Raw genomic sequence first — 23,799 nt, 5'->3', positions numbered from 1 at the left:
TTTTTTCTCAAATATAAATTGACTCAGCATTCCTCCAGCTGTATTTGACATTCAGAATATATTTTTTTCATTTTCTCCAATAGAGAATTATGGAGAGTACTCTGCGCTTTATCAAGTTACCCACAGAATTAATGTTAATTAGCAAAAGCTGTTATAACTTACTGAAGGAAGTCTTTGTCATTTTAATAAAGTTAGAGCCCAAGTAATTTTTCACCTAATTTTCACTTTGATATGCAGCGAGAAGCTTGCACTGTAGCATCCGGCTGTCCTAGAAAGAGCAGCACTTCAGCACTCCTCTAAGGAGGACCAAACAGGATATTAAATTTAAAAGGACTGAATTTTGGGCTTCAGCTGCACAGATGTTTACATTTGTTCGAAAATATCCCTTTTGCATTGACTGCAAAAATACAGTAGAGTATGAAAAGACTTTAATGCTCTAATATTAAAACATATCTACACAATACAAGTTAAATACGTGTTTGAGTTGGTTTAGCACAGATGAGTAATCCAAAAGGAATATCATTAGGAAGCTGAATTATTATGTTGATTTAAGGGTTAAGACACTAAGAAAATATTCGCAACTGTTTTTTATTTTCCTCCAGGTGTCCTTCTCCTCCCGTATTCCGGTGGCGTTTCCCACAGGAGATGCCAACTCACTGAGTAAAAACATCCTCATGTATGCCTGCACTTTGACTGAGGGTGTAAGCGCTGGAGTAGGCAAGCAGGGAAGGATAGTCCAACATGTGTCCCACTCTGCTTCAGCCTCAGCTGGCCTTAGTTCTGCTGCTGTGACCTCCCCTCCCAACCCTCACATTAGTCCAGCTGTCATGATGGTCTCCAAGCATGTTGATGGATCTCTTAACCAGGTACGAGGTTGAGGTTAACCTCGCTCTTCTTTCTGAGGGCTTTGCTCACATGTTTTGATAAATTGCCACTTTAGCCCAAGATGTTTCCACAGGCTTGACGCAATTCTCAGACAATCTATCATTTTGCAGTTCACACTATAATTTGATGTTTTTTTGCATATTCTGTTTCCCTCACAAAAAGCTTTGATTCCTCTGTCTGCAGTGGGCTGTGACATTTGCAGAGCGTTCTGACTTCTCCAATGTACTGACAGTATCTCATAAGTTTCGGTACTGCGGCCATCGTTTCCATCTGAATGACCAAGCTTGTCACACAGTGCTGCCGCTGCTGCTGACCTCCTCTCACCACAATGCCCTGCTCACCCCTCCCTCAGCCCCTGGAAGTTTGGAAGGAGAGCAACCTCCTACCTTTCCCCTACCAAAGGGTCTTCCCAGGTATAGCATGAAGTAGAGGTAGAGAACTGAAGCCGTCAATAATGGGTTTAGTTTGCTGGTGATAGGCTAGTAATTGTAACTGTTATCCATTATTAAGGAAGCAGCTTCGTAATGCAGCTACAAGGACCTTCCATGACCCCAACGCCATCTACAGTGAGCTGATTTTGTGGCGAGTGGACCACATTGGACCCCTGTCCTGCACTGGAGGCGTCTCAGAATTGGCCCGTATCAACTCTCTGCACACCTCTGCCTTCAGCAATGTTGCTTGGCTACCCACGCTAGTACCCAGCACTGTACTTGGTAAATATACCGTACATTTTTATATAAAGCTGATTTTTGAGTTGTTGTTGTTGTTTTGTTGTTGTTATTATTAGTAGTATTAGTAGTATTAGTAGTAGTAGTAGCTTAATAACAAGAATTTTGATTAAGAGGGACATTTTCACTCTTGCTGAGACTCTTGCTGCACTTAGTTATTTTTTTTGTCCAGGTGGCAGGAGGATATTCTCTCGGAATTTCTCAGGAAATACTGAACAACTGTCACAGCTACTCAGTTCCAGCAGTAGCAAACGAATCAGCAGTATGTTCCAGCTTTGCGGTCAAAATGCAGTGTTCTTCTGTCTTATTGATACTGATGCCATAAGTCTTGAAAGGAAAAAAAAATATACCCTTTCTAATTCAAACCCATTCTCAATCTAGTTTGTCCCGATTATTGCTCTTTGAAGAAGTTTTCTTGGATGGCTCCATTTATGAGTGTCCTTCAGAGTTATGTGCATTGCCCAATATTAAGCCTGCAATCTTTGTGTTGTGTCTAACAGGAACTTACTGTAACAGTGCCAGTGCCTGCTTCGTGGCATCAGATGGTAAAAACCTGCGTCTCTATCAAGCTGTTGTGGATGCCAGGAAACTACTGGATGAGCTGTCAGATCCTGAAACATCTGTGAGTATATATGCACTGTTTTGTTATTGCTCACTGCAATGTCATAGTTTTCATTTAAGGTTTATGTGAATGTATCTGGGTTTTCAAAGGAGCTTGCAAAGAAAAGCGTCTGGACTTCTTTAAGTTGCTTGAAGACGTTTCACCTCTCATCCGAGAAGCTTCTTCAGTTCTAAGGTCAAATGGTGGAGAGTCCCAGATATAAACCTAGTGGGAGTAACCCCCCACAGAGGGACAAAGGATCCCCTTATGATCCTCTAATCGCCTGAGCCAAGGTGTGAAAACGGCTGTGGGTCCCAATCAGCCAGAGTTTCGGGTGAGCTCATTGTGAAATCTGGCCCCACCCTATCATGCGATTTCCTGAGGTCAGATGGCCCAGGATGTGAGTGGGCGTTAAGGCGTCTGGGAAGGGAACTCAAAACTGGATTATAGATGGCAGACGGTGTCGTAAACCACCGCCTCTGTTCAAAGATGGTCGCTCACAGTGGACATAAATGGCTTCTTTCACTCCTCTTTCAAACCATCTGTCCTCTCTGTCCAAAATGTGAACCAGTTTTTCTCCAAGCATAACATCCTTGGATGCATTTCAGACCCAGCAACACACTCAGACAAAAACTGGTTCATCCGAAAGACAAAACGCCAAAACACAAACTTAACAATGTGGTGTATGCTGTACAGTGCAGCGAGGAATGCTCAGACCTCTACATTGGAGAGACCAAACAGCCACTTCACAAGCGCATGGCACAACACAGAAGAGCCACCTCCACAGGACAAGACTCAGCAGTCCATCTGCATCTTAAGGATAAAGGACACTCTTTCGAGGATGCCAATGTTCACATTTTGGACAGAGAGGACAGATGGTTTGAAAGAGGAGTGAAAGAAGCCATTTATGTCCACTGTGAGCGACCATCTTTGAACAGAGGCGGTGGTTTACGACACCAACTGTCTGCCATCTATAATCCAGTTTTGAGATCCCTTCCCAGACGCCTTAACACCCAGTCACATCCTGGGCCATCTGACCTCAGGAATTGGCATGATAAGGTGGGGCCAGATTTCACAATGAGCTCACCCGAAACCCTGGCTGATTGGGACCCACAGCCGTTTTCACACCTTGGCTCATCAGGGGGTCCTTTTGTCCCTCTGTGGGGGGAAACTCCCACTAGGTTTATATCTGGGACTCTCCACCATTTGACCTTAGAACTGAAGAAGCTTCTCGGATGAGAGGTGAAACGTCTTCAAGTAACTTAAAGAAGTCCAGATGCTTTTCTTTGCAAGCTCCTTTGACTACGATGACCTGGATGACTGAGAACCTTCACAGACCTATCTGGGTTTTCATTACTCACACTGCGGAACTTTAGAATTTGTCATGAGAGACCAAGAACTGAGTTAAAATCAGGCTTATGTTTTGCTTTGTTGGCTTTGTTTGGCTTAAAGGTGTACACCAACCATAAAACAGCAGCTGTCAAATACGCACATTATTCACAGATGTTAACTTTTGCTATAGGCCAGCTTTTAAATAACCTAACAACTATTACATCAGTCACACAGATCCTGAATTTATAGGACATGTGGCCATGTTGTTTTTGAAGCAAAATATGTGTTTTCCTCATGCCCTTATAACAATTTCCAGACTTCATTCCTCTGTACAATATAAAAAATATTATGCAACACTTTCTACCACTCCAATGGTTTTAAATGAAATGCAGTATGATGAAATACAAAGTGGATTATGTGTTTTTTGTGTTTTTATTTTTTCCTTGTATATCTCTTCTTAGAAACTCGTGGGCGAAGTGTTCAATATCGTCAGCCAGCAGTCCACAGCCAGACCCGGCTGTATCATAGAGTTGGATGCTATTACAAACCAGGTTAGCAGCTGCTCTGTATTTTTTCTCACCCACTTCAGATCAATGACAGACCAAAATTCTTGGCATGAACTACTGAAACCTCCTGATCAATAGATATAGTAAACTGTGTGATGCTATGTCCATGTGCCTCCAGTGTGGAGCCAGTACACAGCTGCTACATGTCTTCCAAGAGGACTTCATTCTAGGTTACAAGCCCCAGAAAGAACCAGAAGCAAACACACCAGCCTTTCCACCTGGGGGAGGTATAGCACTCTGTTAAACTCTGTGTCGGTCTGTTTATTCCTATTTTACAGCCCAGTTGTCATTAGATGACGATAATACTGCATTTTACTCTATCCAGATTACCAACCTCCTCCCTTCTCTGAGAAGTTTTTCCTGGTGGTGATCGAAAAGGATCTCAACAGGAACTCTGTTCTGCAGATGTGGCATCTACATCTTAAGTCTGTGCAGGCCTGTGTGGGTAAGTGTTTTGGTGTGTGAAGCAAAGCATTTATAGGTGAAAATGAAAAATAATGTGAAGTCTGCTTTTTTAAATTTAGATTAACTTGTCTCTTCTGATGTGTTGCCTCTGTGTGCAGATGAGCCAAGCCCAGATTACAGCTTCCAGAGCCAGCTGATGGTTCCCAATCAAGTTGTGAATGCTGACTCATCTCCAGAGACGTCTCCTGTCAGACCCTTGCCACGGTCAACTTCAACAGCTAACTTGCAATCTGCTAGCAAACTGATCCTCAGCTCGAAGCTGGTTTACAGCAAACGCCTTGACCTTCCTCATGGGGTGGAGGTTACTAGGGCGACCCCATCTGCAGGTTGGAATATAAACTTATGAGTATAACCATGCTGTTGTTGCTGATGTGTAAAAACTAGTGCTGTCAGCGTTAATCTCGTTAAAATGACGTTAACGCCATAACCGCATTAACGCGGTAAATCTCCGTTAGCGAGTTAGCGCGGGTCGCCCTATGCGTGGGGCTGCACAGCGCTAACGCATTAACGAGCTAACCTCGCTAACGCGTTGACACCGTGCAGCTGACAGATTAACGCTGACAGCACTAGTAAAAACTCTTTTTCTTTTTTCTTTTTACACATAAATTAATGCATCATTTCACCTGTCCTTACTTACTGTAATAATTCAATGCCTGTCGACACAGTATATTCAATAGGTTGTGTGTCTTTATCATTCAGTTTTGAGGAAATTAGTTTCCTGGTGGGTTTAAATGAAAGAATATGCTAAAGAAAAATCTTCCTAAATTTCATTTTGTCTCCTCTTTCTACCAGGACATCTGAGTTCCTCCTCTATTTACCCCGTGTGCCTGGCTCCATACTTGATTGTTACAACCTGCTCTGATTCCCGAGTGCGGTTCTGGCACTGTGCTGTGGAGGGTGATGATGGGAATGGTATGGATGGCGAGGACAACCGGGTGTACCGCTGGGAGCCCTGGGCTCTGATGAATGAAGAGGAGGACAACAACAGTGCTGTGTGTGTGTCAGGCCGGCCTGTAGCTGTGTCGTGTTCTTACATTGGCAGGCTGGCTGTGGCTTTCAAACAGCCACGACAAGGACAGGTAGGAAATTAGAATTTGGCTTTGTATTTGTATTGTGAATGTATTATACCACAAAAAAAACTAGCAGCATAGAAATTGTGTAAATTACCTTGAAGTGTAAGAAAAATGCAATAAAAATGTAAATTGGGCAAAGAAACATCATTTGGCTGGACCCTGGACTCTCCCATTAATGCATACTAATGCCCTGTGTCAGCATATTATTTTACTTTTATGTAAAGTGGAGAATGATCAAGTTTTGCATTTGGGCTGCATCTACAAATGATAAGCATTAGTGAGAAGGGATTAAAAACTAGCTAGATGTCACTGAAGTGAAAATAAGTTCAGGTTTAACATCAGCAGTCTGGCTTATAAGCAAGTCCGTGTATTTAGTGTTAAGGTGCATGTAAAAAGTATTAAGAGCCTTACTGTCTTACTGATTTGTCACAGCAGTCATGTTAAATCAAACGGTCTTCTGTTGTCCTCAGAGTCTAAGTTCCATAGAAGACTTCTCTATGCATGTGTCCATCTACGAGTGTGAGTCTACTGGTGGCTCAGAGTGGGTTTTAGAGCAAACTGTCCACCTGGATGATTTCGCCAGACCCTCTTCCACCCTGGATCCAAGAGTCAGTGTGGACTCAAATCTCTTTGTCTACAGCAGGTCAGGAACTATTACGTTTATCATATTCTGTCAGAGTAAGTGTTTTGCTTGTATGTCTGATAGGTTATTCATTTTCTTCACCTCAGGTCTGACTTGTACATGAGCAGAGACCATAGCTCACCCAACATTAAGCACTACGTGCACTTGGACTGGCTGTCAAAGGAGGATGGATCGCACATCCTCACTGTGGGAGTGGGCTCCAACATTCTTATGTATGGCCGTATCTCTGGTGTGGTCAATGAGCAGACGAGCAGCAAGGAGGGTGTGGCTGTTATCACCCTTCCTCTAGGGGGCAGTATCAAACAGGGGATCCGCTCACGCTGGATTTTGCTTCGGACCATTGACCTCCTGTCATCTGTGGATGGCACCCCATCGCTGCCGGTCTCCCTTTCCTGGGTAAGGGATGGCATCCTAGTGGTGGGCATGGACTGTGAAATGCATGTGTATGCACAGTGGCATCAGGACAAGAAGCCCGGTGAGGGAGAAGAAGGCAACCTTTCATCAGCAGACATAGCCGGAGGTCAAAGCACAGTGTCCTCCTCGATCTTTGAAGGGAGGGCCAGGTCAAAGAGTGTGTTTGAGGGGAGTACTGCAGTAGATGAGGCCCTTCGTGCCCCGGCAGGACTTCAAGAAGGAGGACTCTTTGAAGCAGCTCACTCGCTGTCCCCAACTCTTCCTCAGTACCATCCAACCCAGCTGCTGGAACTCATGGACCTGGGCAGAGTTCGGCGTGCCAAGGTGAGTCCATTTCTACCTCATTCAGTAGTGAAAACATCTAAGTGAAATCTAGTGAGTTTTTATTCAGTGTTTTTTACACGATTTGATGCGGATTATCTGATTTTAATAAAGTCTTGGTCTTTTTTTGTGTGTGTCAGGCCATCCTCGCCCACCTGGTAAAATGTATTGCTGGAGAAGTCGCTGTGGTTAGGGATGTGGAGGCAGGTGAGGGCGGAGCCAGGAGACATCTGTCTCGGACAATCAGCGTTACTGGCAGCACAGCAAAAGACACCATAGTGTCGGGCCGTGACGGAGGCAGGGACTACACAGAGATCAACTCCATCCCTCCCTTGCCTCTGTACTCCCTCATGTTGGCTGATCTAGACACCTCTTATAAAGGACCTGAAGAGAATGCTAAGGGAACTAAAGGGACTGATGGTGAGGCAGCCCAAAAGTCCACAGAGGACCAGTATGCTGACCTCTTCCAGGTAGGAAGAGTTGAGACTTGAACAGATTTTGTTGTTAAAGGTTTACCTGCACGTAAGGACTTTAAACTCTTCTCTTCCTGCATTAACAGGTGCCAACAGTTACCACGGATGACTTTGTAAACTTTGCCACAGATAAACCAGAGAAAAAATCCCGAGTTATTAACCTCTCTCAATATGGGCCTACCTATTTTGGACCAGAACATGCTCAGGTAAAAATGAAATAAAAAATAGGCTTCCCTTTACATAAAAATCTACTTATGGAGAAGTAATATTTGTTTATCAGTTCTCTGCTTCACTTGCTTTCTTCTCAATTGTGTCCAGGTGCTGTCCAGTCACCTCATGCACTCCAGCCTTCCAGGCCTGACCCGCCTAGAGCAGATGTTCTTGGTGGCCTTGGCTGATACTGTTGCAACCACAAGTGCTGAGGTCGCAAGCTCCACTGATCAACAGTACACAGGTCTGTCTAGTTTGTGTGTGTTCCAGTCGTACTTATGATATGTACAGGAGACTGTGTACAATATAATACATCTGACATTTGGCATAAACACTGTATTCCTTAAAAAGAAGTCATAACAGCATCCTTACTGATATTGCACTGCTGCAGTAAAGGTTGATTACATATTTTTAGCAAGCAGATTGGTTCTAAGTCTTGGTATTTAATTGAAACCTAGCAAATCGGTCCAATATTGCATTAAAGTTAAATAAATGTTTTTAACAAACAGGAAAGGAATACTTTTCTTGAGTCATTCGCCAGCTATCAAATCTTGGTGGTTAAACTGCTCCTTTCTCTTTTTCAGTATCTTTTGCCTTTTTTTACTTCGGTTTTTCGTTCTTTTTATTTAGTCTTTTGTGAGGAAGACATTAGCAGGTTGTTCCTGTGCTAAGTAAGCAGAGAAGAGGGTAAGAAGGTTCAAGGACTGGAGACCTATTGTGTGACAGGATCACATGAACTCAAGTGATACTTGAGTTTAAAGGTCTTTGCCCTCTTGTTGAGTGGTCTTTGGGGGGAAAACTGATCAACTGCTGGTATTTGTGTAGGTGGCGAGGCTCTTGATGAGTGTGGACTAAGGTACCTGCTCGCCATGCGTCTTCATACCTGCCTGCTCACCTCTCTGCCCCCACTCTACCGCATGCAGCTGCTCCACCAAGGTAAAGTACTCTGCTCATGGTGCTGCTGCTGTGAGACGAGTATACAAAACGTTTTGTATGACAGTTATGGGGTATATTGCTCCTTTCACTATCCCTATTATTCACTATCCCGATCCAACTATCTGCTTCTATTGCAGGCCTCTCAACGTGTCACTTTGCATGGGCGTTCCACTCAGAGGCAGAGGAAGAGATGCTGAACATGATCCCAGCAATGCAGAGAGGCGACCCACAGTGGTCTGAGCTCCGGGCCGTGGGTGTGGGTTGGTGGATAAGAAACATCAACACTCTGAGGAAAATGGTGGAGAAGGTACCAGAATAAATATGCGTATTTATATACATAAAAATCAAAATGTAATGCTGATTACAATGCTGATTGTTGTAAACCTGCTCAACATTTGGCAATAAACCCATTCTGATTCTGATTCTGATTATGGCAATATCTGCCTCAGTTTCTAGGTGAGTATATGAACTAGAAAAGGAAACTTACCATCCAGTTTACTCTGTAATGTAATTAATTTCCTACAGGAGTTTTCCATTTCTAGTAAATAGGAGCTAGGAACAGCTAGGAGTTACTGTAAAGACTTTATGAATCAAAGCAATTGGTAAATATTGATAACTCTTTAGAAATAACTAAATAACGACTATTGCTTGTTTATAATCAGTTGGGAAAAGCTGCATTCCAGAGGCAAAATGACCCTTTAGATGCTGCCCTGTTCTACTTGGCCATGAAGAAGAAAGCTGTCCTGTGGGGACTCTTCAGGTTGGACATTTTCTCTAAACACATAATTAATTTGAATAATTTTTCCAATGTTCAGAACAAGAGGTTTTAAGTGAATTTTCTTACTAAAGCAGAATGGATACCAAACTCTGTGGCTTTGTTCTTTCAGGTCTCAGCATGACGAGAAGATGACTCAGTTCTTCAAAAACAACTTCAGTGAAGACCGCTGGCGAAAGGCAGCTCTCAAAAATGCTTTCTCCCTACTGGGAAAGCAGCGCTTTGAACAGTCGGCTGCCTTCTTCCTGTTGGCTGGTTCCCTCAAAGATGCCATAGAGGTTTGAGGACTTTTAATAGTGCACAGACAACTTACTGACGCTGTGTTTACTCCAGTAGCATATTTCAGCGTAACTTGCAGCAGCAATATCATAAAGTCGTCTCTCTTTAAGGTGATATTGGTACAGAAATATGTTGATGACAGAGTGGGTCTTCAGCCTTTAAATCACAAAAGAGAAGCCTAAATTATATAAATAATAAGATGCATAACAGTAGCACATAGTCTTTGTTGGCCTAGATTTTTCTCAACACACAGTCAAAATATACAGATGGGCAGAAAAGGAAGTGTGAGTTTCTGTTTGTACCTTGCAGAAATCTTTAACTTTTTGCACTTGGCTTGTTATTTCTTTAAAGAAAAAAACCTGCACCGTTAACTCATCACGCTGTTTCATGGTGTTTAGGTATTGCTGGAGAAGATGGAGGATCTCCAGTTAGCCATGATAGTAGCAAGGCTGTATGAGGCTGATTTTGAGAATTCATCCACCTGCCAAGGCCTCCTTTATGAGAAGGTCTTGGGCTGCAATAGGGACGGGAGTGGTTACCACTGTTCCAGGTTGCACCCCGATCCGTTCCTCCGCAGCATAGCCTACTGGATCATGAAAGACTACACGCGAGCCTTGGACACATTATTGGAGCGAATCCCAAAAGAGGACGATGAGAACCCTGGTTAGTTGGTTGAAGACATTTTAGTGATTTTTAAACGGCACGTTCCATTGTGCATTATTCATGTTGTTTTCACCTGAAATAAATATTTTCTCCCTTTTCTTTCCATTTTTGTGCATCAGATGTGATGGTTAAGGCTTGCAACCCTGTGGTGTTTAGCTTCTATAACTACTTAAGGACACACCCTTTGATCATTCGCCGCCACTTTGCAAATCCAGCGGGCACAGCAACAACAGTAGGCCTCACTGCTGAAAAGAGCAGCGCAGATGAGATCAACCTCATAGAGCGCAAACTGTTCTTCACTACGGCCAATGCACACTTCAAGGTGAGTCCATACTAATCTAGCTATTTACTCCAATCCAGTTCTCTTGATGGAGTTGGGAACTTGTACATTATATGTGTAAGTATAAATATGTAGTATAAAGTGAGGCAGTTACAATTGAAGTAAACATTAAAATGGTAAGGACAAGAGTAAAAGATTAGTGAAATCATCGCCTTCTGACACAACTAGCAAAGAACATTTTTAGCCTATAAATTCAAGTGCACTTTGTTGCTTGTGCCTGTAACTGATGATCAATTTTTAATGTCCAGACTGCTTCCTCTGAAATCGCAGGACTAGGGTAAACAGGATAGGGTGAAACCGTGATGTTCATGAGCTTCATAAATAAATCACAAACACAGCAAACAGCTTTACACAAGAATCAACTTCCACTATCAAAGGATGCAAAATTTGTTACACGCAGTTTACTGCAGTCGCATACAATTTTGCAGGGAAAGAGAAAGAATATTTTTGCCTTGTAGTTTAGCAGAAATGCAGTAATAAGTCATGATATTGTTGTTGGGCTCGATCACAGAACATTATTGTATTTTTGCTCCATGAAGATCTGCTGAATTTGCTCTCTTTCTACTCCTCTAAAGGGAAATGAAATGTAGCAGTGTTATAACAGGAAAAAATAGACTGGAATAAAAACTATACTTGGAGGCTCTCAATTACATGTTGCATTAACCCAGCCAGGATGTCATTGAGTGTGAAATGAAGGAAATTAGATAAGCTGTAACTAAGAAACTAACATTTTTGCTTGACCCACCAGAGTTTGTGAATTTAGGATTCAGATTTAGGCCTTAGCTGTTGCTGTTTGATGTCATACCTTTTACATAATCATCATTGTAGACAAAAAAATCCACTTTGTTACAATAAGAAAGATAATTGTAATTTATCACTTCCATCCCCCTATGTATCATTCTGATAACTACAAAAGCATGCATGCCGAGATTATATAACAAAAGTTCATATATATATTATATAATCTCTGAATCTTGTAGGTGGGCTGCCCAGTTTTAGCTCTGGAAGTACTTTCCAAGATCCCCAAGGTTTGCAAGAAGTCTGGCTCATCGCCTCTCAGCAAGGCTTCATCCAAGGCCAATTTAAACACAAGCCAACCCTTGGAAAATGGCACTCAGGGAGGTTTGGACTGGGGCTCTCCAGCAGCACCGACACAGGCCTGGGGAGGAAATGATGGCACTGGTGGGTTGGACTGGAGCCAGCCTATGGTGAAGGTAGAGGAAGATGAGCTGAAGCTGGACTGGGGAGATGTCAAGGAAGATGATGAGGATGAGGACGATGGTGGTCTGACCATGAAGAAACCAGAGCTGGAAACCGAAGGAGAGGAAGGTTCAGGAAAAGGCAGCCAGAAACTGCAAAGAGAGGACTCACAGGTAGCAATAATATCTAGAATCTCCTTGAGTAATTGTGGAGATCTCAGATTTTATTTTATTGTGTTTTTTTCCTTTGGTTGCACAGTTAAAATACCAAAACAGGAAAAAAAAAAACAACTTCATTTTGATGTTGTATGAAGGCACATCCTTGTCTAGTTTCTTTACTGTCTTATCTGGCATATAGGAGACGACAGATACAAACCAAAATGTTACATTTAAAGGATTTTTATTTGGAGTTAACACATCAAAGAAGACCTGCCTGAACACTCAGCAGGGAGAGAATAATGTTTATTAGGATATGTAATTTAATCGTTATTATAATAAAAAACAATTGTGAGGGTTCGACTCTCATTCAGATGTAGTGTTCTTGAATGAGAAAAGAAAAACATGTTTTTTCTGGTGGGGTCTTCTCCAAAAGGTGGAAACTTGCAGCAAAGGTGTCAGAGAGTGTTTTTGGGCTTGATTTGCAAATTGGGTCGGCCCCAAATATAAAATTCAAGGCTACAAAGCACGGTCTTTGTCCTTTAAGTCACTCGCATGTATTTCAGGGCGAGTCGGAGGTCGACGTGATAGCAGAGCAGCTGAAGTTCCGTGCCTGTCTGAAGATCCTCATGACAGAGCTGCGTACATTGGCTACAGGCTTTGAGGTGGACGGAGGGAAGCTCCGCTTTCAGCTCTACAACTGGCTGGAGAAGGAGATAGCAGCCATGCATAAAATCTGCAACTACAAGGTCGACTTTAATATTATTTGATGTTGTTTTAGCCTATTTTAAAAACTGCTGAATGTTTCTATAAATGTTTTTCAGTTCTGGTTCATTGTAATTTATTTTATTTTATTTTTTTTACCATAAACGTTATCAACTCAGGTGGAAGGAAAGGAGGAAGAGTCAGAGGTGGAGCGTTGGGGAGAACGCTCAACATCGGTGGACATATCAGATGACGTATTGGAGCGAACAGACGCCGGAGCCTATGAGCGTCATCAGATGGAGCGCCGCCGGCTTCAGGCCAAACAGCAGCACTCTGAGAGGCGCAAGGCATGGCTGAGGAAGAACCAGGCCCTGCTCAGAGTGTTTCTATCCTACTGCAGCCTTCATGGAGCCAAGGGAGGCGGAGTCACCTCTGTTCGCATGGAGCTTCTGTTCCTCCTGCAGGAGAGCCAGCAGGTATGCATGCACCTTTATACATATGTCATTATATATGTTTGTTTTTTATTAGTACAAAACAGTTTACAGAGAAGGCAAATTCACTTTTTGTCATACTCTGTAGGAGACCACAGTGAAGCAGCTGCAGTCCCCTTTGCCTCTGCCTACTACACTGCCCCTGTTATCTGCTTACATTGCCCCCACCAAGACAGTCATAGCCAACCCTGTTCTCCACCTCAGCAATCACATACACGACATCCTCTACACCATCACACTCATGGAGACCCCACCACATCCGGACATCATGGACGATCGGGTCAGTACTTTAAAAACAAATCTCTAACTTCATTTTAAGATGACTGAAAGTCTTACTGTCTGGTTGTTCAGTTTGGGGATGAATAATGAAAAGTGATGTTCATGTTTTTAGGTGAACGCTCTGCACACGCTAGCAGCATCTCTGTCTGCTTGCATCTATCAAGCACTCTGTGACAGTCACAGCTACAGGTAAACACGTGCATTGCAACAGATCCAGAAACCAAAACTGGCTTCACATTACCCTTGTGCTCAAAGTATGCGCTCATTGCTATTTAGTAGTTGAGAACTATTGTTTTTGATGCTGTGCTTGTGTAGCTTAGTCTGACTCCAGGTCTGTTCAGACATTTGTATCTTTGAGTTTCACACTATGAAAGAAGAATAAATATATTTAACAAAATGTTGAACATGCATGTTTTGGGCTGTTGTGACTTTATCGTTTAATGTTTTGGTTGCGTTGCAGCAGTCAAACAGAGGCCAACCAGTTTACAGGGATGGTTTACCAGGGCCTTTTGCTCAGTGAGAGGAAACGACTCCGCACAGAAAGCATTGAAGAGCATATTACTCCCACCTCTGCACCTGCACAGTGGCCAGGTAATAAGACCTCTTACTTTGCTACCCAGTGGTGTATTTGGGGAGTTGGTTTGATTCTGACTGAAGAGAGGATTTGGATTAGAATATAATAACACATTTGCTCTAATTTGTAGTTTTACAAAATGAAACTGAAGTCATATTTGAGGATCCTCACAGATGCATAGGATGGGGAAAATGGCTTTCTGTGTAAACATCAAGGACAGTATTTTGTGAAAATGTGAAGAGCAGGACGAGAGAGAGCAGAGCAAAGCAGGCAGTCTGTGTTTATGCAGAGGGGCAGATGGTGTTCTATAATAGGAGCTCAGTGGCCTCTGGGAAGGAAATGGAAAGAAAGAGACTGATCACGCCATCCTGAAAAGGTTTCATAAATGGGTTCTCGATGGTGCTGAGATGGTGTTTTTGTTTGCCTGTGGAAGTTATTTGTGTAAATTAGGGGGTAATCTGTTGCACGTTTATCACGTTGGATGTGCTTCCCCTCTATGCAGGTGTGTCGTCCCTGATTTCATTGTTGACATCTGCGAGGGACGAGGACCAGCCAAAGCTCAGTGTGCTCCTGTGTGAAGCTGTTGTGGCAGTTTATCTTTCCCTGCTAATCCATGGCCTGGGCACTCACAGCAGCAATGAACTCTTCCGCCTGGCAGCACATCCCCTCAATAACCGGGTGTGGGCCGCAGTCTTCGGAGGAGGGGCCAAAGTCGTCATTAAGCCAAAGAGGCCTGAGGCTCCACCAGGTAAAAGGACAATTTGGTAGTTGGCGATCTAAAACCTTTATCTTTACCATGTCAACATTGTTCATGGTTGTAATTATTTGCCTTTATCCCTTGATTCAGCACATGAAGTTGACCTTTTTCCTCCCACGTCTGTTTTCCCTTTAACATCTCTGATCACTTCCACTTTTGGTATTATCGCATAGATATTTACTTAGCACTGTCCTGTTGATGCTCCTAACATGCTGCTGCTACTCGTGTGTAGCGTCTTGTGTGAGTGTGCCCTCTGCCCTGTGTCCCAGCGCCAGCTGATTTTGAGGCAGCCAGGCCAGAGGAGTCTCAAGAGACAGGAAGACCAGAGCAGAGCAACTTCACCTCAAACCCCACTGTCACCCCTACTGAAACCCAGCGCCCTAAACGTCCCCCTCCTCCTGTTTTAAGGGACGAGGGGGTGGGCACTGTGGTATCTGCAGCTAACACCAGCTGTGAGTAACTGGGCTGGTGGATTGCAGTGCTGGTTTGCAGAATTGCAGTGCATGGTAATTGTAAAGGTTTGCATTGTTGCAGCTGCTTGAATGACCCACCACTCTATCGTGAAGCTACTGCTGAATGAGCATTACAAACAAAACAAAAAAAAATCCACTACTGTTATGACAAGCCAACAGCTGTGTGTGTGTTTGTGTGTGTGTATACTGCATTGCATGTACATGTTGTAACGTCCTCTGTGCTCATTTTGTGTCACTGAAGCACCAGCTGGGCCTAGCAACGAGTATTCAGAGGCCAATGCTGAGCAGCCCACTATATGTGAATCTGAGACTAAACCAGGTACACTTTCAGAGGCTTCCTGTAGCGTTCAGGCTAAATATCTACTTGTGTGTTGTCCAGATTTTAGAATGAAATACAACCACAATTCAAGAAAACCACTACGGTGCTGTGTTAAATCTAAACAAAAACAGAATGTAATAATTTACACATTTCTTAAACCTATATTTTATTTACAATAAAACACAAAAACCCTACCAGATGTTTAAATTGAGATATTTTACTCTTTCATGAAAAATATTTGCTCACTTTGAATTTGATGACAGCAACAAATACCAAAAGTTGAAACAGGGTGACAAAAGGCCTGAAAAGTAACATTTTGCAATTAATCAGGTTCATTTACAACATGTCACTAACATGATTGCTTTGTTAAAAAAAAAAAAAAAAAAAAGAGCATCTCCAAGAGCTGAAGATCATCGGTCCTCTTCAGTGTAAAACTTTTAAAATCTCATCATCTACTGTTCATAAATTCAAGAAAATTCATAGATTCAAGGAACCTGGAGAAATCTTCCCTGTGCACAAAGGACAAGGCCGTTGCCAGAGAATGCAACACCATTGTCTTCTCTGGATCAAACTTAATTTCAAATGGACTCAGACAAACTAGAAAAACTGATCTGTGGTCAGATGAAATTCTTTTTTTTGTTAAAACATGGACGCACCATCCTCCAGACTAAAGAGGAGAGCGCTCCGTTCAGAAATGATATGGAACTGTATTAGTACCTATGGAACTAGCAGCTTGCACATCTGGAATTACACCATCAGTGCTGACTGGTATGTACAGGTTTTAGAGGAACATGTGCTCCCATTCAGATTAGTTTTTCAGGGAAAGCTTTGCAGATTTCAGCAGCTGCATTCCCATATCAGATAAGAATGGGACAGCATTCCTCTCCCAAAAGTCCAGCAGCTGCTCTGCTCAGACAGTCCTGACTGTACAGATTAAAATAAGGTTGGATCCTGCACAGTGGGTAAACATGGCCCTGCCCCAACTGTTTTGAGACATGTTGCTGCTATCAAATTGGGAACGAGTTAATATCCTTCTTAAAATGGTACTTTCTATGATCTACTGTGATGAAAACAGATTAGCAAAAATTGCATTTTGTTTTTAATTTGCATTTTACACGGCATCCCAACTCTCTTGAAACTGGGATTGTATTTTGAAGTAATGCAAATGGAGTTGGTGTACGTAAGTAATTTGCAGTTGAGTTAGTTACTGCATTATAGATTTATACTAGCGCTTGTGTGACATGATTCAGGTGTTTGTCTGTTTATTTCAAAAACTAAGCCATTCCCAAAGTGCTCACAGCTCTACTGTGTCACTGTTGGCTGAAATTGACACTGTTCATCCATATTCATCAGGCCAGAGTATACCGTGCTCACATTGTGTTTGTGAGGGAGGAAGATGGGGACTGGCATTTAGACTCCACATCTCTAGAGCTTGAGGCAGCTCTGAGCAAGGCCAGGGGCCTTTTGAAGAGCTCCTTTAGAGGACAGGCCATCTTAAATGCCAGCCTGTTGATAAAAATCACCTGTTAAAATTGTCCTTTTGAGGGCCGCGGCAAACCTGCATGCATGCCACAGTCACACAGCTTTAGAGAAAAGGTACATGCTGATGCCCAACTGTCATGTTCTAATTAACTCATTTTAACCTTAACATACTGTAGTTGCCAGTCTCATCCTGTTTGCCTATTAAGTGCTGTGGATATGAGGAAATGCTTAGCACATGATCGCTGAAGAAATTTGCCATCGTTTGATGTGTTCTTTGTGCCCACACATGAAATATTCACTGATTCTATTATGTAATGGACTGTGCAGTATCTGTGTGTCTAACTGCACTGTCTACTCTGGTTTGTGTCTTGTCTTGTTTTGTCTGGTGCGATACCAGAGATGGTCATCCTGGATAATGGTGCAGGTTTGTGTACTAGCGAGTGTTTCTTGCCCTGTGCTTACATCCCAAACGTGTGCTTTTTGTGCCTTTTTGTATTTCTCCTTTCCAAAAGTGTATGACGTGTCATTTGTGACTGAAGTTAGGTGCAGACAGGAGCCTCCTTTCTCAGGTATTATGTGTTTTATGTAGGATGTGGATGCAGTACTTTTCCTCCGGATCTATTTCTTTCTTCTTTTTTGGATTTAAAGTGATGCTGAGTTTCAGCTGATCTTCAGCCTTTGTATAAAATGCAGCACACTGCAGACCTCTTTTCAAATTGTCTTGTGTTTGAAATATACCATTTCTTCATTCTTCTTCTGCTACAGTGGCTCCCCCTCAGCCCCCAGCAGAGGATGTGGACCGATACAGACGCAGATTCAACATGAGGATGCTGGTTCCTGGACGCCCTGTAAAGGAGACACCTGCCACGCCACCTCCTGTTCCCGTTGAAAGACCCACCTACAGGGAGAAGTTCATTCCCCCAGAGCTGAGCATGTGGGACTATTTTGTGGCCAAAGTAAGAGAGTAAAGCTGTCAAACTGAATCTTTGCTTCAGATTTAAGGTTTAAAAAAACAAAACAAAACAATATACATATTTAAGCCTTTCATTTACTCTTTGCTGATCATTTCCCCTCTCAGCCTTTCCTGCCGCTGTCAGACAGCAACGCCCTGTATGACTCAGACGAAAGCGGTGCCGAGGATGACGAAGATGATGATGACGCCTTCCTATCTGACACACAGATGACTGAGCACTCTGACCCCAACTCTTACAGGTACAGCCAGCCATGCTTCTTTCTCTTTATTTCCTCTGAGACTCATTGAGGTTCATATTTTAATTATTTGTGTGTTTGTGGGTTATGTAGCTGGTTTCTGATCCGCCTGGTCATGGTGAAACTGGCTTATCACAATGTCAAGAACTTCATTCCTCTCACTGGCCTGGACTTTACAGGTACATGCTCGCCAAAAGACCGATCCTAAACGCCTCTCTAAACGTAAGCGATGCATTCTTTATGAAGGTGCATGGAAATATTTTAGGACATTTCAACAATAATTTGTTAATCATATGGAATCCACAGATAAACGCTTCATAGCTTTTTGCTTCTGAATATCAAATTTGTATATGTGTTTGTGTCACAGAGCTGCCAGTCACGTCCCCTCTGAGCAATGCTGCCTTGAAGACTTTGGAGACCTGGGAGCAGCTTCTGTTGGAGCGAATGAATACGTTTGATGGCCCACCTCCCAACTACATCAACACTTACCCTACTGACCTCAGCACAGGAGGTGGCCCTGCAATACTGCGACATAAGGCCATGCTGGAGCCTGACAACACACCCTTCAAGTGAGTATTACATCATCTATATGTAATTTTTGTCTTTGTACTTACAGCAGATAAATAGATAAGGCCTCAGTAGCACAGATGTAGACACCAGTTAGTGACCAAAGGTTGCTGGGGGGAAAAAACAGTATTCTCTCCGAACAACTCGCTAACTGCTCACAAGTGGTAGTGAAATAAGTGTAAATCGACTGGAAATGGAAAACAAGTTCCACCCTTAGAAACATATTGGTTTCAGCCAGAAGGCATAACTTGAATTTTGAAAATGGCTGTTCTTTCTTTCCAGATTCACATCACATTTCTTCAAGCTTTCGTGTTTTTTCAGGCTTTACTTGCTAAAGATTGCTGGCAAGTGTTTGCAGACAAGACAGTTTTCTTCCATGCAGACTACAGGAATTTGTGTTACTCTGTTAGTTTCTTTGCTTCTGATTTTTCAAAGTGACAGTCACAAACAGCCTGTTTGTGATCACCTTGTTTTCATCCACTTTTTTTTTCTTTAGGACAAGGAACCACCAGTCCTTTCCAGCCCGACGTCTGTGGCATTTCCTGGTCAAACAGGAAGTTCTTCAGGAGACATTAATCCGTTACATCTTCACAAAGAAAAGGAAGCAGAGCGAGGTCGGCACATGGCATTTAATTTTTGTTTTTTCCTTAGATGAAGTTTATAATTTCTTTTATGAATTTTAAGTACTTGAACATCACATTAGTCAGCAACTATATTATGTTGGTTTTTTCTTTTATTCTTTTTTTTCCTCCTCATCTTAGTGTAACACATGATTGTCATAGAAAATTTCTGAAGTGGATTTGCTGACATTAGCCCAGGTTAACCACACGTAAAGACATGACGCCTATAAACAGAGATTTATGATCCTTGTAGGCATCAAACAACTAGCCCTACCAAAGTGAAGTATCCGAACAGTTTTTACAAAAATAACATATTTTATATGCCTTTTAATTTAACTTTAGTTCTTAGTGTGCCGCATGTCCACAGTAGGTTTTCCCTTAAAAATGGAAAACGGTATCCAGATGCTCGGTTGTCCAGATATTTTTTTATTTTTTTCCCAGATCTTTTCTTTGGAATATTTTTGCAGTCTATTAGTTGGAAATGGCAATTTGGTAATTTTTTTTAGTCATGTATCTAAATTCATCCCTTGATTTTTTTTTTTTTTTTTTTTTTTTAAAGCACCGAGTGAGCATTTTTATCACTATTAATATTTTTCTTATCTTTGCTTTGACTCCTTTAACATATAATCAAGTATAAGATGGTTCACTGCCTTCTGTGATGTCTGAATCAGTCACTTTTATGACAGACTGCCAATGCAGCTCGAACTTAAAAAAAAAAAACCTCCTATAGATTCTTGTCCTCATGCCTAGTTAATAATTAAAACCTTTTTCGCTAACTGGAATAACATCATGTCAAATTCAGCTGTAATAGTAAGATGTCTCCATACCTGCTGCAACATGTCTGACTTACTCCCATTTTATCACCAAGTATACAATATCCTGTCAGCTTTGTTAATTTTTTTCATTTTCATTTCATGATTTATTTTTCTGTTTGTGCATGTGTGTTGTGTCGTGCTGTGTTGGTGTGTCCTGTGTCTATATTGCCTCTGTGTGTGTGTAGTCTGTAGAGAACCATACGGACCGTATAAGCCCACACTGCAAAGCAGGAGCTAGCAGTTCCTATAAGGTAGTATCATTTACTGTACCAGCCCAGGCCCTGGCTCTGTCTGAGCATCTGTCTATCTTTTCTGTCTGGGAGAGTCATTGCGAAGCCAAGCTTGAAGGAGCAAGTGCATTAAACACTAAAAGAAATCTTGCACCAGTTGCACAGGGTTTGGTTTGCAGTTTGTTTTGAGATCCCGCCATGCTGGGGTAAAGCACTGCATGTCTCCTCTCTAGCTTGGCCTGATAGTGACTGCTCTGGTAATTTTTTGGCATAAAATCTACTCGAAGCTCTATGGCTTAGATCTAATGTCTAATCTCTTCCTCTCACTGGGACACTTATCCACTCACATAACCTCATATCCAAACCTATCAATAACTCATCTCCCTGTGTAGCTCACATCCTTTCTAGCTGGACTGATTCTGCAGGACTCAAAATCACATAAATGAGATAGCACACACTTTAAACCTACTAACTTGCATGCTCACTGTCAGGGTGTGGTGGCGAGGCTTTCTAACTGGAGGGTGTCAGCCCAGAAGCTCAGTAGTCATACTTGTCAATATTTTCTGTTTTCTATCCTACTAGAGGGAAATTAAAGTCTATTTATTTAAAAAAAAAATCTCCTTCATACCATTAATCTGACCCAGGAGAACCTTATTTTAGTGTTTCTCTCTTCAGCTTTGATGTTTTCCTTTTCTTTTTGCCTTTTCCAGGTGGAGGCTGATTTGGGCTACCCTGGAGGAAAAGCTAAAATCATCCACAAGGAGTCTGATATAATCATGGCATTTGCCATAAATAAGGTCAGTTGTGGGTGTTAACTTGTGTAAAATACTGGGGAAAACTTGTGGTTCATAATTTCCTTTGATTCTGAGGACACTGTACATGGAGACAGGATTATTAGATAGATTTATATTGAATGAAGGTTTCTAGAAATCTTTTTTAAGTAGCAAATACATGGCAGTTACTTTCTGGGAATTCAGAGAAGCTAGTGATATGTGTTGTCTCGCCTTATCCACCGTGCTTCCTTACTTTCCTAGGCTAACTCTAATGAAATAGTGTTGGCTTCCACCCATGATGTCCAAGAGGTTGATGTGTCCAGTCTAGTAGCTGTCCAGCCCTACACGTGGATTGGGGAGGACTTTGATAAGGAGTCTCGCAGGTCAGACTAGCAGCAGATCATATGATTTCCTTCAAATCTCACCGAGCCTGGACTGCACACTCCCTGTCTCCTCTCCGATTAAATGATAGCTTGTGTTTTTTTGTTTGTTTGTTTTACAGCTCTGATGATGTAGATCATCGTTCTTCGCACACCAATATTGCCCAGGCTAGCTCCGTCCCCTTTGCACCACCGCAGATGCCAGTCTCTGCATCCATGCCGTGGCTCGGTAGTGGTCAGACCAGTATGGGAGCCAGTGTGGTACGCGATTCTTCACTGCAAATCTACACAGCTCTGCAACCTGAATCCAGCAAAACCAGGCAGCAGTACATATGCAGTATTTAGCGATAACCAGTAGGGGGTGATTAAGTTCTGTTTCAGGGCTCATAGAAAGGGTGGCATGACTCTGCAGTCGTTTCATTTCATAATATTCATTAGTAAAGATTTAGATGTATTTTTACAAAATGAAAACGCTTCATTTAAAACTTCTGCTTCTGGAAAAAAATCAATTTAATTTGGGGATTTTATTCAGCAGTCTGCCGGGCTTGCACGTTTTCAGGCAAAGTTTGTTTTTTATTGTTATCGCTGCTGAACCACGCCGACTAAACAGCTGGCCTGCTGAGTCTGTAGATGCAGATACAGACTGGGGGTGTGTCTGCATGGCAGTGATGGCCAAATATAAACACAGATATCAGAAGCCCTTTCAGACGGCTAGCCAAGGTACAGATTTGCGTCAGACTAACACGCAGATAGGTTCTCAGTGTCCCAGCCACGGTGATAAATGTTTAGTGTGATACACAAAGGAGGACAAGACCGAGGGTGTCATAGAGGTTCAAACGACTGTGGAAGGGGTTTTGTTAAATGTGAAGGTTGAGGAGGGCTCTCTTAACATATTCAATTATCATATTCTGATGTGCAGCAAAATTAGTTGCACTTGTATTTCATGTAAATTAGTTTGCTGTTTCATCTGTCTAAAAGCTACTATCTGTCCAGTTTTAGAATTAGTCTTTACAGCAGTGGTCAGAAAAAAAGTTTTTTCATGACCAAAATGTGAAATTACGTGCATGTAAAATACTTTAAAGATATTGTTGATGCTGAAGAAGTCATGAAAGTGCAGGAATGAGTTTTAACTAAAAGAGCTGGAATATTGAGGCGATCTGCAGAAATTTGCTTGATGTTTGAAGTGATGTGTAATTTACCATAGTCACGTATAAGTCTGAACGAGTGCACACCTGAACGAGTGTCATGTGTGTCTGAGAAGAAGATTCGATAAAAGTGATTTAAACTCTTGCGCACATAGACGGTGCCTCAGTCAGCCCATCATCCAATCACGTTACTGCTTAGGTTAGCCCAAGGCTCCACTTAAAAATGCCTAAAGACTGCTTGATGACCACTGATGATCGGCGCTGCACTGAATAGCTGTTTGCGATTGCTTTGGCTGGTAGCAGATTGATATGGTCGCCTTTGATTAATGTGTAAACCAATTTGTCTGCAAAAACTTGCTAAATGCACGCTAAGTGGTAGTGACACTGTGAAGAGTGGAACCCAAACGGGCAACAGTTATTGCTCAGGGGGTCGTCAACCACTCACTAGGCTGATCTTCAGGCCTGACGTTTTCAGATAGTTAACTTAATTGTTTGCCCAATTAATTTAAGCTAATTACAAGATAAATGTATGTTTATATTGATGTCTTTCAGATTATGAAGAGGAATCTAAACAATGTGAAGAGAATGACATCCCATCCCATATATCAGTACTGTGAGTGCTACTTTGAGAGGATTCACCAGTATACATGTTTAACACGTATAAGTAAATTATATAGCTTCTCCTGCTTTGTATTCCTGTTCTTTCCCCAACATCTCTCTCCCTTTCTTTTCCTGGTTTGTGTGTGTGTGGGGCTGTGTATCAGACATGACTGGGGCTCAGGATGGTAGCGTGAGGATGTTTGAATGGAACAGACCTCAGCAACTCATTTGCTTCAGACAAGCAGGCAACGCTCGAGTCACCCGTCTCTATTTCAACTCCCAGGGCAACAAGGTACACACACAAAGTAGCAACTGTGTTTT

At 42.3% G+C, this 23,799-nt stretch overlaps 1 protein-coding gene across 4 annotated transcripts in view; it reads left to right on the top strand.

The window, feature by feature from the left end:
* dmxl2 (Dmx-like 2) overlaps positions 1-23,799 on the top strand; it is a 46,525-nt gene that overhangs the window by 18,530 nt on the left and 4,196 nt on the right. The window contains exons 12-50 of one of the 4 annotated variants that reach the window (XM_082549322.1): positions 603-866; positions 1,069-1,298; positions 1,396-1,598; positions 2,114-2,235; positions 4,008-4,097; positions 4,231-4,339; positions 4,438-4,557; positions 4,676-4,903; positions 5,370-5,656; positions 6,121-6,293; positions 6,380-7,031; positions 7,169-7,498; positions 7,588-7,707; positions 7,820-7,955; positions 8,537-8,647; positions 8,785-8,954; positions 9,310-9,407; positions 9,535-9,700; positions 10,100-10,364; positions 10,484-10,686; positions 11,685-12,077; positions 12,626-12,808; positions 12,944-13,240; positions 13,344-13,535; positions 13,647-13,723; positions 13,995-14,125; positions 14,611-14,856; positions 15,580-15,657; positions 17,905-18,095; positions 18,218-18,351; positions 18,442-18,527; positions 18,716-18,917; positions 19,412-19,529; positions 20,536-20,601; positions 21,291-21,377; positions 21,615-21,736; positions 21,856-21,994; positions 23,431-23,491; positions 23,643-23,770. In XM_082549322.1, the coding sequence (XP_082405448.1) occupies positions 603-866; positions 1,069-1,298; positions 1,396-1,598; positions 2,114-2,235; positions 4,008-4,097; positions 4,231-4,339; positions 4,438-4,557; positions 4,676-4,903; positions 5,370-5,656; positions 6,121-6,293; positions 6,380-7,031; positions 7,169-7,498; positions 7,588-7,707; positions 7,820-7,955; positions 8,537-8,647; positions 8,785-8,954; positions 9,310-9,407; positions 9,535-9,700; positions 10,100-10,364; positions 10,484-10,686; positions 11,685-12,077; positions 12,626-12,808; positions 12,944-13,240; positions 13,344-13,535; positions 13,647-13,723; positions 13,995-14,125; positions 14,611-14,856; positions 15,580-15,657; positions 17,905-18,095; positions 18,218-18,351; positions 18,442-18,527; positions 18,716-18,917; positions 19,412-19,529; positions 20,536-20,601; positions 21,291-21,377; positions 21,615-21,736; positions 21,856-21,994; positions 23,431-23,491; positions 23,643-23,770 (7,008 nt within the window). The remainder of the gene's footprint in view (positions 1-602; positions 867-1,068; positions 1,299-1,395; positions 1,599-2,113; positions 2,236-4,007; positions 4,098-4,230; positions 4,340-4,437; positions 4,558-4,675; positions 4,904-5,369; positions 5,657-6,120; positions 6,294-6,379; positions 7,032-7,168; positions 7,499-7,587; positions 7,708-7,819; positions 7,956-8,536; positions 8,648-8,784; positions 8,955-9,309; positions 9,408-9,534; positions 9,701-10,099; positions 10,365-10,483; positions 10,687-11,684; positions 12,078-12,625; positions 12,809-12,943; positions 13,241-13,343; positions 13,536-13,646; positions 13,724-13,994; positions 14,126-14,610; positions 14,857-15,579; positions 15,658-17,904; positions 18,096-18,217; positions 18,352-18,441; positions 18,528-18,715; positions 18,918-19,411; positions 19,530-20,535; positions 20,602-21,290; positions 21,378-21,614; positions 21,737-21,855; positions 21,995-23,430; positions 23,492-23,642; positions 23,771-23,799) is intronic. The other 3 variants (XM_082549323.1, XM_082549324.1, XM_082549325.1) reach the window with 3 other exon arrangements.

The sequence above is a fragment of the Aulonocara stuartgranti genome (assembly GCF_965226115.1).
Source record: "Aulonocara stuartgranti genome assembly, chromosome: 1".
Taxonomy (NCBI): domain Eukaryota; kingdom Metazoa; phylum Chordata; class Actinopteri; order Cichliformes; family Cichlidae; genus Aulonocara; species Aulonocara stuartgranti.
This window is presented reverse-complemented; position numbering and strand designations above follow the sequence as displayed.